Source organism: Mus musculus, chromosome 13 (assembly GCF_000001635.26).
Source record: "Mus musculus strain C57BL/6J chromosome 13, GRCm38.p6 C57BL/6J".
NCBI lineage: Eukaryota > Metazoa > Chordata > Mammalia > Rodentia > Muridae > Mus > Mus musculus.
The window spans coordinates 63,497,409-63,515,478 of record NC_000079.6 but is presented as its reverse complement, the minus strand read 5'-3'; the positions used below and the strand labels follow the sequence as shown (position 1 = coordinate 63,515,478).

Here is an 18,070-nt window from a genome sequence, read left to right as displayed (position 1 = left end):
GGGAGCTGTTCAGTTTTATGATCCAGGGGACCATTAACAGATAGATATCTAGCCGTCCCTCTCTCTTTCCAGGACATCCTAACCCCAGCCCCCAGCCCCCACCTTTCCATCAAAGCCCTAGAAATCATTAGTTCCAGAAAAGCATCCTTGCGTGGAGTGTGCGCCCTCCAGCTGTGCAGAGTGCTGACCAGAGGCGGGCCCTGGCTGACAGGTTTACCTTGGTATTCTTGAAGGATCCCAGACCTTTAGCCCTCAATGGTGGGAACGCAGAACTCACTGTTCACTCTCCCTCTTCTACCATGGTGCTTCAGCCTTTATGTTTGAATTGGCTGACGCAAAACAAGAGTATTCAAAGATGCTAAATTGTTCAACAAAAGATTGGCCTGCAGAGCAGCCCTGCCATTGTGGAGTGCCCTCGCCCTGCACAATGCCCCGGCTCTCACAGAATGGGCAGCGTTTTCTTTGCAGAAAGCTGGTTCCTGTGTTCTAAAAAGGTTGCAATTGGAGCTGTTTGGTAAAACTGGAACCCAGAGAAATTCTAGGCAGAAAGTTGTGCTTAATGAAAGCCCAGGGAAAGCCTTACCTGATGCACTAGAGACTTAATTAGAGATTCTGCTGTAAGAGGCAGGGGCATTTCACAGTGGATTAGCTGCCTGCAGAAGTGGGCTGCTTTTCCTCCTGCGCCAAATTGTTTAAATTCTACGCCCTGTACTTCATTTGTTTGCTTCTGCTGGGTTCTCGAGAGGGGCCCCTCGCCCAGCATTGTATCTGTACTTTCAGGGTGCTCAGCCATTCAGCTCACATTCCATATTCCTGTGTTGGTGTAACACGTTCATAAATAACATCACAGGCAGGAGATTTCATCAAATTAACAATTTTTTCCCCTTCCCTTCATGAAGTAACGCTGCAGGGTGTGGAGGAATCTAGTCCTCAGAGCCGCAAGGATAAATAAAAAAAAAAAAAGAGCAAAATCCCAAACTAATCTATGCTAAGTTTGAACTAGTGTTTTGTGGTTGACTTCTCAGCCCAGCAGGTTTGTTGAGCTGAGCTCTTAGTGCAGAGTAACCTTTGGGCGCCCGGGGGCGTGGAATGCTCTCCTTCCTCGCTGACATGTCCCATATCCCTTTTGTCTTCCAGATACTTCTTTGCCGTCCTGGCCATTCTCACCGTCTTGGGGGTTCTCAATGGACTGGTTCTGCTGCCTGTCCTCTTATCCTTCTTTGGACCGTGTCCTGAGGTCAGTGATTGCCCCCCAATGCCACCCCGGATTGAGATATTCAGGTGTTGCCATATTAGCAGATGGTCTGGGCTTTTCGGTCAACATCCATTAACAATGGCTGTTTCATTTTTCCCTTTGACTGTTTTACACCAATGGATGGGCAGCTTAGGAAGGTTTTCGACCTCAGATAACTGTTTGGGCTTAACAGGACAGACAAGATAGGTAGCCGATGTCTGGCTTCTCTGGTATTAGAAGTTGGGACAATGTTTTTGTGCCAGAATCGTGAGTGTCTTCCAGATAGCAGGGAGACGGGAAGTAAATACAGTTTAATGTATGGGGTTCCCCTACGAGGTCACAGAGGCCAATAATCCTGGGCTTTGAACTTTGAAAGTGACCTGCGGGTCAACAAACGTAACATTTTTAATTGGAAACCTCCTTCAACAGGTGTCTCCAGCCAATGGCCTAAACCGACTGCCCACTCCTTCGCCTGAGCCGCCTCCAAGTGTCGTCCGGTTTGCCGTGCCTCCTGGTCACACGAACAATGGGTCTGATTCCTCCGACTCGGAGTACAGCTCTCAGACCACGGTGTCTGGCATCAGTGAGGAGCTCAGGCAATACGAAGCACAGCAGGGTGCCGGAGGCCCTGCCCACCAAGTGATTGTGGAAGCCACAGAAAACCCTGTCTTTGCCCGGTCCACTGTGAGTCACCTGGGGGGTTGGCAAGGGGGGGGGGGCGGTGGGGAAGATTCATTTGTCCTGTGGCAGTGGGCCAGGAGGTTCGGAGCAGGCTCTTGTGTACTCTGAGCAGCAGATCTAGTAGACAGATGGGGTGCAAGAAAAAAGTGTACACGCCGGGGTCAAATCACAGGAAACCACCAGCGCGCCATTCTTTGTAGACTGTAGGATGTGTTTCCTTTTAATCTTGTGGACTGAACCGGGGCAGTGCCAGCATTGTTACAAGGAGGCATAGTTTAGTGGTGAAGCGCTTGCCTGGAATTCCCAAAGCCCAGGGGCTCATCCCCAGCCCTACCCTTATTCAGAATGGACTCAGCTTTTTAGGGCCTTTATCTCCTTTTGCCCTATCTGTCCTTTCAGAAGGACATGTGAGGAGATGATGTAACAAACAGCGTAGTATTCCACCACAAGAAGCATTTATTCTTTTCCTCTCGTCTCTGGTACCTTTAAGTGGCCTTGGCACAAAGTTATTTAATTACTATCTAAGGCTTTCCCGTAGCTTTGTGGCTTCAGGGTCTTATTGTTGTAGATGGCTGGAGATCTATTGAAAGTATGCAGACGCATCCTGAGTACTTAATTCCAGAAGGTAGTGAGGAGTCCACAGGTTCCTTCCTTACCCGCACCCCCACCCTCCAAGTCAAGATGCTCCACCTTGAAGAGTTAAGGAAGGCTCCAAAACTCTGGCTTGCCTGAGGCCCCCACCATGTTTACAGGAAATGTGTATTCCAGTCCCAGGCTAGAGCAGCCTTCCTTGAAGGAGAGAAGGGCTGGCCAGTGAATTGTGTCCCCGTCCTCTGTCCACCCCCCCCCCCCAACACACACACACACACACACACACACACACACACACACCCGTGACGATGCCCTGCTGAGCTGTAGTGTGAATCTGGTTCTGTTCAGCAGGAGCCTAAAAATAGGTACAAGCTCACCGACTTTGAAGTTGGTCACGGTCCTTTTGATTGATGTGGCCACTGTGTTGCTCCGAGCTTTGTACAGAGGACCCAGAAACCAGATTCCTAATAGTCAGGCAGAGATGTATTGCCTAACAGAACTATCTGTGTGGAAGTTTTTGCTCTGCTCTTACAGTACATTTGCTTCTGGCCACACCTGGCTTAGGGCTGGGGACAGGTGAAAACAACACTAATATGACCCAGAAACAGGAGCCTTATACTTCTAAAAGCTACTATTTATGGTTGCATATTTCCAAGACACCCAGGCTCTTGGCTATCCAGGCCTTGGCAGTTTTGAGGCAGAGAACTTAGGCCTGGGGGCAGTTGGTTGTGAGGGTAAGTTGAGATCTATGGGCAGTGGCTATATGCCTCCAGCCAGCTGTGCAGGTGCAGGCAGGATTCACATCCTGGAGGTTTCTAAAGGAATAGGTTTTCTTTTGTGGGTGGAACATCACCACCATCCTACCTCCCTGTGTTGACCTATGTCTCTCCTCTGCAGGTGGTCCATCCGGACTCCAGACATCAGCCTCCCTTGACCCCTCGGCAACAGCCCCACCTGGACTCTGGCTCCTTGTCCCCTGGACGGCAAGGCCAGCAGCCTCGAAGGGATCCCCCTAGAGAAGGCTTGCGGCCACCCCCCTACAGACCGCGCAGAGACGCTTTTGAAATTTCTACTGAAGGGCATTCTGGCCCTAGCAATAGGGACCGCTCAGGGCCCCGTGGGGCCCGTTCTCACAACCCTCGGAACCCAACGTCCACCGCCATGGGCAGCTCTGTGCCCAGCTACTGCCAGCCCATCACCACTGTGACGGCTTCTGCTTCGGTGACTGTTGCTGTGCATCCCCCGCCTGGACCTGGGCGCAACCCCCGAGGGGGGCCCTGTCCAGGCTATGAGAGCTACCCTGAGACTGATCACGGGGTATTTGAGGATCCTCATGTGCCTTTTCATGTCAGGTGTGAGAGGAGGGACTCAAAGGTGGAGGTCATAGAGCTACAGGACGTGGAATGTGAGGAGAGGCCGTGGGGGAGCAGCTCCAACTGAGGTGTGTGCCAGAGGTATCCCCGTGGTGCTTCCAAGGGCCATCTGAGCGGTGGCCCAAACTAGACCCTGGGGGACCTTTTATTCCCAAGGCAAAGCTGACGAGGCCAAACTCATCCTTAGAGTAACAATACCGTTCTAAACTGGATCTCCCCCCCCCCCCACCCTGCTATTAATCCCTTAGAATGCCAGTTTAATAGTTTAACCTTGTACCTGTTTGCTGGGCACTTACAGCAGAGTTCTAACAACCATGCAGATGACTTTACAGGGTGGGGAAAAAAATGATGAAATGAGTTTAGCACCCCAGTCAGAGTTTCAGGGCTCTCAGCTGCCCACTGGGAGTAAAGAGCTGTGCTGTGTAAGGCTCACAGTTCAGTGTGGTAGTGACCATAATGTGACCTCCTTTTTTGTTCTCTTTTAAAGGGTAATTAAAATCTGAAGCAAAGAGGCCAAAGATTGGAAAGCCCCGCCCCCACCTCTTTCCAGAACTGCTTGAAGAGAACTGCTTGGAATTATGGGAAGGCAGTTCATTGTTACTGTAACTGATTGTATTATTTTGTGAAATATTTCTATAAATATTTAAAAGGTGTACACATGTAATATACATGGAAATGCTGTACAGTCTATTTCCTGGGGCCTCTCCACTCCTGCCCCAGAGTGGGGAGACCACAGGGGCCCTTTCCCCTGTGTACATTGGTCTCTGTGCCACAACCAAGCTTAACTTAGTTTTAAAAAAAATCTCCCAGCATATGTCGCTGCTGCTTAAATATTGTATAATTTACTTGTATAATTCTATGCAAATATTGCTTATGTAATAGGATTATTTGTAAAGGTTTCTGTTTAAAATATTTTAAATTTGCATATCACAACCCTGTGGTAGGATGAATTGTTACTGTTAACTTTTGAACACGCTATGCGTGGTAATTGTTTAACGAGCAGACATGAAGAAAACAGGTTAATCCCAGTGGCTTCTCTAGGGGTAGTTGTATATGGTTCGCATGGGTGGATGTGTGTGTGCATGTGACTTTCCAATGTACTGTATTGTGGTTTGTTGTTGTTGTTGCTGTTGTTGTTCATTTTTGTGTTTTTTGTTGCTTTGTATGATCTTAGCTCTGGCCTAGGTGGGCTGGGAAGGTCCAGGTCTTTTTCTGTCGTGATGCTGGTGGAAAGGTGACCCCAATCATCTGTCCTATTCTCTGGGACTATTCAAGAGAAGCCAGATTTGCTTCATGCCTGTGTGTGGCAGCTTCTGAGGTCATGGGTAGCCCTCCAAGCACCTCTGCTTGGGTTTCAAAGAGAAGATGTTCTCACAAACATTGTGCTGCCTATTAGGGCCTCTATATAGTCAGCAGTCAGCACTAGTGGTGAAAGATTGGACAATGTTGCCTGATGGTGAGACTCAGCCGGGTCATGAGATTACCCTCTAGGGGTGTGTGGTTGTTCCTTTCTGATGATCACACATACACACAGCCTCCCACCCCCATACTCCAGATACAGGCCCAAAAAAACCTATTTCACTGAAGGTCTATATTCGAGCCTTTACAAATGATAGTCCCTCCCTTGCTATGACTGCCTGGTTGGAGCAGGCTAGGCTAATCGTGGTTCAGTCAACTGTGTGGGGAGAGTTTCTAAGGACTCTTTTCCACACGGTCTTTTCCTGTGTATACTTTCTTCTCTTCCCCACTGTTAGCATCCATCCAGTGTGATGTCTGTGAAAGCAGGAAGATGCCACCTCGTAAAAGCATATAGGGTAAGCTCTTTGAACCAGGTGTTGGGCTTTAGAGTTTGATTGTGTTCTCCTTCCCCAAGGTTTGGGTTTCTTTGTCTCTGGTCAGCAACTAGTAGATAGGGAAGGAAATGCCCTTATTCCTTGCAAGTGAACATTGAGGACTTGTCTCAGAGGAAGGAAGCCTAGTGCTCATGGAAGCTGTTGTGAGGAATGTACTCTGTCTGCATGCAGCTTCCCTGAATCCCTCCTATCCTTCATGGAAAAATTTAAGGAGATGGGTCCCTAGTAGTACCAATAATCTAGTGCCCTCAGATCCTAAAATTTATCCCCCAAATTGTAAGGTACTAATTGGAAGCCACCTGTGACTACCGTGTGTGTGTGTGTCTGTGTCTGTCTGTATATCCGTGTGCGCGTGCGCGCCAGAAGCCCTGGCCATCCACTGCTACTGTCTTAATGCCTGTCAAGCCACTGTCTGCCTACCCAACACCAGCTCTGCTCGGATATCTTGCACCCTGAGTTGAGGAGGGAGATGTAGAGTGCGGAAGCCACCTTGGCTGTGGTTCTTGATTGTGTCCCTCATGCCTGAGCCTTGTGCATGTGGCAGAAGGAAGTTTGTACAGCCTCTCGGCTTCTGTGCATCATCATGAGTCCCATCAGCCAAGGCAGGAAGGACACAGAGCTGGCAGGAGACTAAAGTCAGAGAGTGTGTGTCTCTGTCTGTCTCTCTCATAGTTTTATTTTGTCTGTATTGTTTGTTCATTTGGATGTTTTAATTTGTAAAAGAAAAGATCTTTGCTGATATTTATAATTTTGTATCATAAGAATGTCCTCCAGAATTTGTCATGCCAGTTTATAACAAGAAGAAAAAATTGCAGGGATTTTATTTCTATTGGAAACACTTATTGCAGTTATGTTTTACTTTTGAACAGAAGTTTTATTTGTATAGAGTGCTTACTAATGTTAAATAGTTCAGAGTATATAACATTTACATTAAGGACTCATGGTAGGTTTTAGTGTAAGGAGTTTAAAGGAAATAAATATTCAAACTGGGTCTCGTCTGCCAATTTGGGTGGAAATGAGTTTGTGTCACTTCAATTACAAAGATGAAAGTATGCCATATAATTTATTTATATGAAAATTTATTTTTGTAGTGTACATAGTAGTCATCAAGTCTTTCGACAGAAGTATATTTTTAAAGAATTTATATGTGATGAAATCCATAATGTCTGGAACTTTGCTGAGACATGGGTGTGAGGACACGTTTCGTTATAAATGACAGCAAGGGAGAGAAGAGAGTATGTTTTAACAGTGTTAGGAGAGTACACGTGAGCAGTGATCCATGTGATTGGAAAGTATCGGTGTGAACATGGTGACCTAGTGCGGTTCTCAGATGAAAATGTACAAAACTCTCTAAATATTAATGTTCAAACACTGATAGAAATTCTAACATGAATAAAGATAATATAACTTGTTGGTTTATGTGCTTGTTTCTAGAATGTTTCTTAAACTACATATACACAAGAAGTTCCAGGCCGTCTGTTCGTTTCTTCTTGCTGGCCTTACGGAAGCTGTTTTATGTGTATTTTGTGGACACTGGGGAAGTCACCTAATGACTCTTCTGAGCGTTCCCTTTTCTTACCTTTCTATGTAGGCACGCGGGAAGTGAATACAGCCAAATTCAGTGTAAACACAAGTGACCCCTGCAAAGGTCAATCAGTGGTTGGTTAGGAGTGACAGTTACTCTTACAGAGAGCCACTCAGAACTGTTGCCTCACGCTCCAGGGGATCTGATGCCCTCTTCTGGCCTCTACTGGCACCTGCATACACGTGCACACCCCACACACAGACACACAAAGAGACACTGACTTAAAGTTGAGAAGTTTTTTAAATACAATAGCATCACCATAGTTGAGAAGTTTTTTTAAATACAATAGCATCACCATAGCTGATGACATAGCACTAACTGACCTGGTACAGCTGATGATGGAGTGCTCACTGGCCTGCTACAAGGTGATTTTTTTAAAAAGGGTTCAGTGATGTGATTTCATCATAACCTCATCATACATGAGGAAAACATGAGTAGAGATTAACACCCGTTTCTCCTGATCACCTGTTTTTGTGATTGTAAATATATGCTCCAGAAGACCTGGAAGCTCAAACCATTCTAAGCGCGTGTCCTAGAGGGAGGATCAGCCAGTTGTAGCCAAGACTACCTCCTGGTTTTGTGTGGATTTGTCAGGAGACAGCCATATCTGTCTATACGCACCATTCATGACTGTTTTCACGCTATAGTGGCAGAATTGTGTGGTGTGCAATAGTGATTGACTGACCTGCAGACTGTTGAAATACTTGCTCTCTGGTCTTCAGGAAGAAATCTGCCAGGTCCTCTTAAGGCAAGGAAGTGTTGGGCCATTGCTACTCAAGTGTGGTCCTTCAGTCAGCATGCCTTAGAAGCATGCTAGAAAACCCAGAGTCCAGTGGTACTGAGAGTCAGGGTTCTGTGGGAGAGAAACCCAGGAGTGTGCTCTTAAGAGTAGGAACAATTTGTAAATTCCTCCAGGCTAATGTGGCCTTGGCACTCTGTGACTCAGGCTGAGTGGCCAGAATCTGGAAATAACAGAGCAGTCCCGACTCTGCTGTGTGGTCTTTCCACAAAAACACATGTTCGTCTGTGGGAAAAAGTTGAGACCTGTAAACCTCACATTTGTGTCTGGGAATCTCGGCCCAGGAACTCCCTTCCCAGTGTTGTGTCCCACACGGCTGTGAGCAGGACCTCAGCAGAGGCTATGTACCCCTGATATAATAGGCAGGGGATGAGGGACCTCTGTCTTCCCTTCCTGCCTAGAGGCTTTCCCAGCATCCAATTGGCCAACTGAGGGCAAATCCCTTGAAACTTTGGAATCCTGTGTCATCTATAAACTAAATTAGAATAAATGTTCTCTGAGGGTGATGTCTGAAGGTCAGAATGGTGGTGGAGTCACTGGGTGAGTGAGGATGGAATCAGCCACATCCCATGTACTTTACAATGACCCTGGGCCTGAGTTTGCATCTCAGGGGTGCCTGGGATCATTGTATAGAAACCCAAGAGGCAAACTCACACCCTACAGTGAGCTCCAGCTGGGCCAGAGGGATGGCTCAGTAAGAAAGGGTTTGCTGTGCAAATATGAGGACCTGAGTTCAATCCCCAGGATCTAGGTAAAGCCATATACCAGCTGTATTTGTAATCTCGATGTTGAGGGCTTGCTGGGCAGCTAGCCTAAGTAATCACTGCCCCAGGCCACTTGTTATAAAACACAAAGTGAAATGTTGCTGAGAAACAGCCCCAAAGCACATGAGAATCAAATACTCAGTTAATTACCTCCATAATAGAGACAGTCTAGGAAAGAAGTTAAGGGTTACCTTTTCTTCTGATAGAAGTGCTGATAGATCTGTTCTTAAGCCTTTCTGCAGTGAGTGTCATAAACAATGCTAACTTGGTTCCAAATTCAACTCAAGGAGAATGTAGACTTTCTAAATCTGAGCATGGGAAATATTACTAGCATTAATTAGAACCCGGACTGAGAGAAGCTTTTGTTGAGACATGCTTTGTCCCACAAGATGATGGTTGATCGCCATCCAGTTTTAAGGTTTGTTTGTTTGTTTGTTTGTTTGTTTGTTTTTCCCTATTTTGGTTTTTGGAGACAGAGTTTTTCTATGTAGCCCTGGCTGTCCTGGAACTTACTCTGTAGACCAGGCTGGCTTCGAACACAAAGATCAACTGCTAGTTTTATGTTTGTTTGTTTGTTTTTAAATGTTTATATTTACTGTGTGTGTGTAGATCAGAGGACAACTTATGGAAATCAGTTCTCTCCTTCCACCATGTGGACCCAAGGATAAAACTCAGGTTGTCAGTCTTAGCAGCAGGTACCTTTATCTGCTGAGCCATCTTGTCAGCTGGTTTATATGTCTTATAATTAATGTATAGCTAATAAATAACTTCATTTTTAATCACAGCCTGGGATAAAATTTTAATTAAACTGTGTATCAAGATCTACCATCTTTATTCAATACCTAGGTAAATATAACCCCTCACATTCTTTTTCCTCCTCCCCCTCCTTCCCTGTCTCTTCTCTCTCCCTCCTTTCTCTCTCTCCCTCTCCCTTCCATTCTTTCCACATCATTTATACCACAGCTACTAGAAAGCTCCAGGCCTCTGAACTCCAGGCAGCAACCATGCTGATACAAAGACGGTTGCTTTGTTTGAGTAACTGACCTCCCAAAAGAAGAGATGGAGGTCTCCTTGTCATCTGAAAAGACCTTTTGCCCAGATGTTAATTGCTTTTAATGAAGGTTGTACGTGATGAGAACATACACTGTAAGCTTGAGTCTGTTTTATCATTCAACACAGCAGTAGTAGAGGATGTGTTGGCCACCATTTTCTGCGTAGGTGTACTGCCAGGAAATTAGAACTGTCATCATGAACCTCTTCAAGGGATACCCTGGCCTGTTCAGATCATGGAACTCCAGCAAACAGAGGGCTTGAGGCTCTGTTACAAAAAGAATGGTACCCAATGTAAGTGACCCAGAAGGCACAGCTGGGATGTTCCCATGTGATATGACTACTTTGACATGAAGTCATGGCATCTCTGTAGGAATTCCTCTTGAAGCAAAGGGAACGGAGCTTACAATCTTCAGGTGTCTGTGCAGCCTGCGGATGCATCCTTGTGTGGCCAGGGCAAGCTCTTCATAGGGTCCAGAAACAGATCCACAAACTTAAAGCATGAAAGCTTTTTCATGAGGTTATTTCAGAGGGACTGAGCGACTCAACTGTGTGGCTCTCCAGCGTGAACTTTAGAGATGATAATGTCATATTGCAATGTCAAAAATCTGAACACACCGCTAAAGAGAACCACCGCTGCCAAGACACAGGGGCGTTCCTCCCCTTTTTAAGATAGAGACCTCAGCAAGAAGCCATGACTGTTGGCAGAAGTCTGGGAGGTTCTGTGACACTCCGTTTTCCTGGAGAGTGTTATCTTAATTCATCTGAAGGTACCAGCATGTGATGTCAGAGTGCACAGCAAGGGCAATGAAGCCAAGCAAGTTGTTCCTGAGAGAGCTGCTGCAGGAAATGCCTCTTATCAATGACACCATCTTTACACGCAACGGACAACAGCTTGTGTTCTTTCGGGAAGCGGGGCGGGGTGGATAATAACCTGGTTTATTTGTATAAAGGGAGAAATTATGTTGATGGGGGAGGAGTCGATGAGCAAGTTCTGACTGGTGAGTTATTATATAATAACGAGGACGGTGGGAGTAAGCCTGAGTTGAGATGCCAAAGGCTCCCCTTTGCAATTATAAATGTGAATCGAAGGCAGAAGCAGGTGAACTCGTGTTGAAAGCTTCTGCAGCCAGAGAAAAAGCAAGATGAGGCAGGAATGGAGAACAACAGGAGTCCCTCTGCAGCAGACCAAGAGCACCATCAGAGAGGACCAGGTCAGATGAACAGAAAGCAACTTCTAAGATAGCCAGGGCTGTTAGAAAACAAAAAATAAAATAAAAGAACTGGCCAATGACCTCCTTCAGGGAGTCCATGGTCTACCAGATGGGAGAAAGGGCAGCCCTTCATGCTTGAACTCTGAGGTAGGTTTGCCCATCTCATGATGGGCATTTTTGTCCTTCCTTAAAGTTCCTACCTTGCATGGCATCATGGAAGGCTACCAGGAACCAAGATGTCTGATTCACAGAAGTTTAAAGCTGCCAGAGACCCTTGAAACTTTGTAACATCGAGAGTCAATATGGCTTGCTAATGCCCTCAGCAATGGAGGTATTTGTTACCTCATTGTCTTCATCTTCCCCCATTTGTTTTATGTGTTAATTTCAAAGACACAGAGGGCTCACATCCACACTGATGTTAAAGTCTTGCACCTCCAGAAGCATACTTGCCACCCTGCACACTCAGCAAATGTTTGTGCTAAAGCAAAGAGCAGCACTGAGGGAAGCAATTAGCAAATCTCTGAATTCTCCTTCTGATTACACCTAAATTCCAAAAGCTAATTGGCTAAAATGTTCTTCCGTAATTAGAAGCAATTAATACATGAAACTAGGTTTGCATTTCACGATTGAAATCTCTAACTTCATTTACTAATGGTCACTAATGGCCTGTAATCATAAGGTACACACAATTACAGGGGGATTTTCAAAGTGTTGGAATGGAAGACTGTCTGAATTTATGAATTATTCTTCCATTGCTGAATACAGAGCCAAGGTCTACTGCAAAATGTATCATGTGTGCACATGCTTGCTCAAACACTCTCAAAGGAGTACATTTGTGACATCTGGCCCCTTCTGGATTTCCCACTCTCCACTGTCATCCCTCAGCATCCAGGACCCCACTGACACCTAAATCCTCAGATGTTCAAGTTCCTTTTAAAGTATGGTGTGGCATTGGCATGCAGCCTGTAGACATCCTACTGCAGACTTAAAATGATCTTTACATTACTTACTACTTTAAATCATCTTTATATAATTTATAGCACAATGTAAATGCTATGAAAAATGTTACCCTATATCAATTAGAATATAACAAAAAGGTCAAAATGTTCCATACACATATAACTTTTTTCAAATGCTTTTGACTCAACGTTGACTCAAAGTTAATTCAAAATTGAATTAACTCATGGATGTGAAACTCACAGCTGGGCTGCTCTTTCATCCCCTCTCCCTGAGAAGATTTCTCTCTGTTGTCATCACTCGGGCTAGATACTCCCAGCACCAAAGCCTACTGAAATCCATCTATAAGACAAATAAAGCCAGGGGATAGCTCAGTCCTTAAAGTGCTTGTTTTGCAAGCAAAAGGACCTGCACTGGATTGCCAGACCTATGTGAAAATCTGAGCAAGATGGCGCATGCTTATAATTCCAGCACTCGGGAGGCTGAGGCAGGAGGATCCCTCTGGCTCACTGGCCAGCCAGCTTATCCTAATCAGCAAGCAATTGGTTTTGTCACTAAAACCAAGGTGGCAAGTTCCTGAGAAGTGACACCCAAGATGGCCCTCTGGCCTCCGCATGCACATGTGCACACACACACATGCATGTGCACATACATAAAAAGATGAAGATAGTTAAGCCCGTCCCTGTGTAGCAGTGAAAGGAAAACTGTTTCTTACTTGATCTGTGACAGGCCCCAGGTTATATATCTTTGAGCCCAATAAACAGGGCTCATTGGCAGAGACTCCCCAGGGACCAACAGCAGAGGGAGCTGTGGAAGGAAATAGCAAAGATGAGTGACAGGTAGATGATAGGGTTGGAAAAGGGCATCTGAGAACCAAGCCTAGAGGTGAACCAGGCCTAGAGAGGAGGCATCTGCAGGTGTGAGACCTTGCTGAAATCCCCTACCACACAGCCAAGTCTTCTAATGAGATGGCATTCTAAGACAAAAATGAAAAGACAGATGAGTGAAAAGCAGAGCTCCCCTTCACGCTTCAAGACTTACTTTTATCTGTGTGTGTGTGTGTGTGTGTGTGTGTGTGCCCTGTGTGTGGTGCCCTTGGAGACCAGAAGAGCAATACAAATCTATGGGTACTGTGCTTTTATCTGCCTCTTAAGATTTCTATTTAGGGGCTGGTGAGATGGCTCAGTGGGTAAGAGCACTAACTGCTCTTCTGAAGGTCCTGAGTTCAAATCCCAGCAACCACATGGTGGCTCACAACCACCGGTAATGAGATCTGACATCCTCTTCTGGTGTGTCTGAAGACAGCTACAGTGTACTCACATATAATAAAAAATAAATCTTAAAAAAAAAAAGTAAGGGGCTGGTGAGATGGCTCAGTGGGTAAGAGCACCCGACTGCTCTTCCGAAGGTCCAGAGTTCAAATCCCAGCAACCACATGGTGGCTCACAACCATCCGTAATGAGATCTGACTCCCTCTTCTGGAGTGTCTGAAGACAGCTACAGTGTACTTACATATAATCAATAAATAAATCTTTAAAAAAAAAAAAAGTAAAAATTCTATTTAGCGATCAGGGTGTGATGGTGCGAATCTTTAATCACAGTACTTGGGAGGCAGAGGCAGATAGATCTTTATGAGTTTGAGGACAGACTGGTCTACATAGTCCCAGGACTGCCAGGGTCATGTAGAGAGACCTTGTCTCCAAAACAGCAACAACAACAACAACAAAAAGATTTCAATTTAAAAGATGTGCCATATGCTCTTCAAAGTGGTCATGACTCCACCTTGTCTGTGTGTCCATCCATCCTATCACTACCTGTTCTTGGAAGACAGGTGTTTTGGTTAGTTTTATTTTCAACTGGACAAACCTGGGAAGAAGGAACCCCAATTGAAGAATTACCTTCATCACATGGGCTTGTTGGATACATCTATCCAGGAATTTTCCTGGTTGCTAATTGGTGTGGGGTCTAGCTTACTGTGGGAGGTACTACCTCTGGGCAGCTGAGCTTGCGTCGTACAAGAAAGCAGGCGAGGCAAGCCATGAGGAGCAAGCCAGTAAGCAGTGTTGCTTCATGGCTTCTGCTTCAGTTCCTGCCCCAGGGTTCTTGCCCTGACTTCCTATGATGATTTACCTCAGTGATGGAAGTAATATGTAAACTGTTTCCTCTCCAGGATTCTTCTAGTCATAAGTTTACCATAGCAACAGAAAACCAACTACAATAACAGGTAAGAAAAGAGGAGTCAGTGTTGGGTCCTTGCATATTAGTAACACATACTTTGCTTGCAGTTTATCATGCAGATTCCTATAAACTGGGAGTTAGATTGTGTTAACCAGAATACACCAGCATCTTTCTGACAACCTGAATGGAAACTGGGAGGGAAATGTGGTGCATAAGCCAGACAGCTGATGATTCAGTAGTCCTAGGAGGCAGGTGAAGGTTTAACTTTAGGAGGGTTTTCAGAGTTGAGGTCATGACAGGGTTCGCTGGAAGGATAGGGTAGCACCTGAGATCATTGCCTAGCAGGGTGGCCATCATCCATAAGTAAAATCCCAAGTGAGAGGGGTTGAAAGGATGGCTCAGCAATTAAGAGCTCTGGTTGCTCTTACAGAGGACTCAGCATCAATTTCCATCACCCATATGACAGGTCTTACCACACACATGGTGACTCACTGCAGTCTATATAATTCCAGTTCCAGAAAGTCCGATGCCTTCTTCTGACCTCCATGGGTACTAGGCATGCACATGGTGCACATGCCTATACACGGGAAAAACACATACATAAAATAAAAATAAATTCATCTTGTAGAAAGTAAATAAATGAGAAATAATAATAAAAATACCAGTGAGGGTGGGAGCAGAGGTGATATTTTACTATTTCAAAAATAAACTTAAAGGGTATTGGTCGTGAATTTTATTCACATTTGCAAAATTCCTTTACAATAGCAGCTACATCTGTATTTTGTTGATTACCTAGAAGAAAAGTACACACATGCTACAAAAATGGCAACTGCTTCCTTTTTCCTTCAATTATCATTTTCTAAATATTTTTAAAGATTCTTTTGAGTGTATGAGTGTTTTGCCTGCAAGTATATGCACCACAAGAGGGCATCAGGATTCTCTGGAACTAGGTGTTTTGTTTGTTTGTTTGTTTGTTTTGTTTTGTTTTGTTTTGTTTGAGAAAGGGTATCTTTGTGTAGTCTAGGCTGCCCTATAACTCTCTATGTAGACCAGGCTGGCCTTGCACTTGGAGAACTACCCATGTCTACCTCTGTATACTGGGATTAATGGTATGCACCTCCACACCCAGTTTCACTATCTCTCAAGGATTCATTCACCAGGAAAGTACATAAAACCCTTCCACAAAGCCCCACAGGCCTCACCTCTTAGACTTTCTATCATTTTCTAACAGCACCAAGCTTTTGGTCTATGCTGGTTAGCTTTTTCAATTAACCTGATAGAAGCTATGCTCACCTGGGAATAGGGATTCTCAATTGAGAAATCATCTTCATTATGTTGCCCTATGGGTGCTGAGTCATGGTGGCACACACCTTTAATCCCAGCACTCTGAAGGCAGAGGCAGACAGATATCTGTGAGTTCCAGGCCAGCCTGTTCTACAGAGCACGTTCAAGGACAACCAGGATTACACAGAGATACCCTGTCTCAGAAAAACACTGGCCTATGTGTAAGTCTGTGAGGCATTTTTTTCTTTTTTTATTAATGATTGATGTAGGAGAGCCCAGCCCACTGTAGGTGGTGTCACCCCTGGGTAAATATTCTGCGCTGAATAAGAAAGCAGGTTGAGAAAAGCCATGGAGAGCTAACTAGAAAGTAGCATTCCACCATAGTCTCTGCCTCAGGCCCTACCTTAGTTCCCCTCAGTGATAGACTGTAACTGGTACATGAAATAAACCGTTTCTTCCCTCAAGTTGCTTTTGGTCATGGGTGTTTATCACAGAAATAGAAACCTAGCTAAGGCATGGAGGCTACTCAAAATCCACACATAACATGGGCATTATAAGAAACAATTTCAAGCCTGGCAGTGGTGGCGCACGCCTTTAATCCCAGCACTTGGAAGGCAGAGGCAGGTGGGTTTCTGAGTTCGAGGCCAGCCTGGTCTACTGAGGGAGTTCCAGGACAGCCAGGGCTACACAGAGAAACCCTGTCTCGAAAAAACAAAACAAAAACAAAAAACAAAGAAACTGTTTCAAACAGTATACAAGGAGTATGAACAGGAGAAGGTATAGAGGAATGTATATGCGTCACATATAGATGAGTAGGGAGTATTAAGGTACACTTTGTGAAGGATTTGGTATCTATGGAAGTCGTGAGCCAATGTCCCATGGAGTCCAGACTAGGACTGGGATTCTTTCTACTTCTGTCACAATGGCAGACTTTTTTTTTAAAGGATGTTCTGCATAGGAAGAAATAAATCTAAAACAATGAGCTGTTTCTAGCCCAGGCACACAGCCTGGGGGTTTAGGAAGACTGCAGACCTGCAACAACTTTGTCTTCTGAACCAGCTACAACAAAATGTTTCTGTTTAAGGAAGATAGCGGAGCAGTTATAAGAGAGTTGGCACACTTAGGAATGCTTGGAAATTCAAGCTGTGTTGAAAATGCATACACCTTGGCAATAATAACAGGATGATGACCCAGCCTGACCACATGATCTTTTGCATCTTTCCTACACTTCCAGATGGGCTCAACAACTTGACAGAAGATGACCTGACTGTTTTGGGCATCTTCTGGGCAGAAACATGGGAGCAGGGACCAGGAGCCTGTGAAGGGATGACCACAGACTACTCAGTGGACAGAAAGGGTGACATATGAACCATTGCTTCCTCAGGGGGCCACTCAGATTTCTAGCAAATGTCTTCAATATCAAAGTTCCAAATACATACATGCAACTCCAAATTTATAATACAGACACACTGCCCAGGTCATTCTAGAATAAAATGACCGCAAAACATGATGTACAACTCCAGACTTATAAGGCAGACACACTGCCTAGCTTCACTCTAGGGGAAATCACCACACCAAACCCTTGTTCAAGAGAAGTTGAGAGGGGCTGGAGAGATGGCTCAGCAGTTAAGAGCACTGACTGCTCTTCCTGAGATCCTATGTTCAAGTCCCAGCAACCACATGGTGGCTCACAGCCATCTGTAATGGGATCCGATGCTCTCTTCTGGTGTGTCTGAAGACAGCAGCAGTGTACTCATATACATAAATAAATAAATCTTTAAGAGAGAAAGAGAAGGGAGAGCCAAGGCCATAGCTGAGGAGACACAGGCCAGGACCTCATCCCCAGAACTACGAAAGAAAGGTCACCTTGCTTTGTGTGTTGGCTAAGTAAGTACTGCATACATTAGACACAGCATACATCTAAGAGAGACATGGGAACACCACATATGTGGTGATTTGTAGCAGTTTGATCACCTGGAAGATTAGGAGAATTTGTGTATCCTCAGGGACTGTGTAACATTTACTGACATCAAAAGATCTTCTGTGCTTCAATCAAAAAGCAGATCACCTGGCTGGTAAGGTAGCTCAAGGTAAGGTAGAAAAAGAAGGGGCTTTATTCTATTTAGTGGGCATCTCAGAATTTCTAAGAAGGAAGAAGAAAATAAAAAAAAAAAAGGTGGGGGTAGGGAAGAATTAAAAAAAAAAGAAGAAGAAGAAGAAGAAGAAGTAGGTATAGTATTAGAGTATTATAGTCCAGTGTCTGAGGGCGAGAGAATGATCAGAAATAAAGCCAAAGGTCAGAGAGGGTGTGAGGATTTTCATTATAATCACATCACTCATACAAAGAGAATTACTATTTTGTGCTGGTGTTTATAAAACTGCCCTATGTGCCATATGTCCTGTGTTCTTCAGTTGGCATTTCCTCGTGTTACTGTTTTAGTGATGTGTGTTTTGCGTGTATGTGGTATTTTTAAATTATTCTACTCCAAACAAATCTCTTCTCACAC

General features: G+C 44.9%; 1 protein-coding gene across 2 annotated transcripts in view; it reads left to right on the top strand.

Moving 5' to 3' along the window:
• Ptch1 (patched 1) overlaps positions 1-7,151 on the top strand; it is a 65,133-nt gene extending 57,982 nt beyond the window's left edge. For both annotated transcript variants that reach the window (NM_001328514.1, NM_008957.3), the window contains exons 21-24: positions 1,138-1,237; positions 1,664-1,918; positions 3,404-3,947; positions 4,367-7,151. In NM_001328514.1, coding sequence (NP_001315443.1) covers positions 1,138-1,237; positions 1,664-1,918; positions 3,404-3,946 — 898 coding nt within the window. In that variant the 3' untranslated portion in view covers position 3,947; positions 4,367-7,151. The remainder of the gene's footprint in view (positions 1-1,137; positions 1,238-1,663; positions 1,919-3,403; positions 3,948-4,366) is intronic.
• The last annotated feature ends 10,919 nt before the right edge of the window (positions 7,152-18,070 follow it).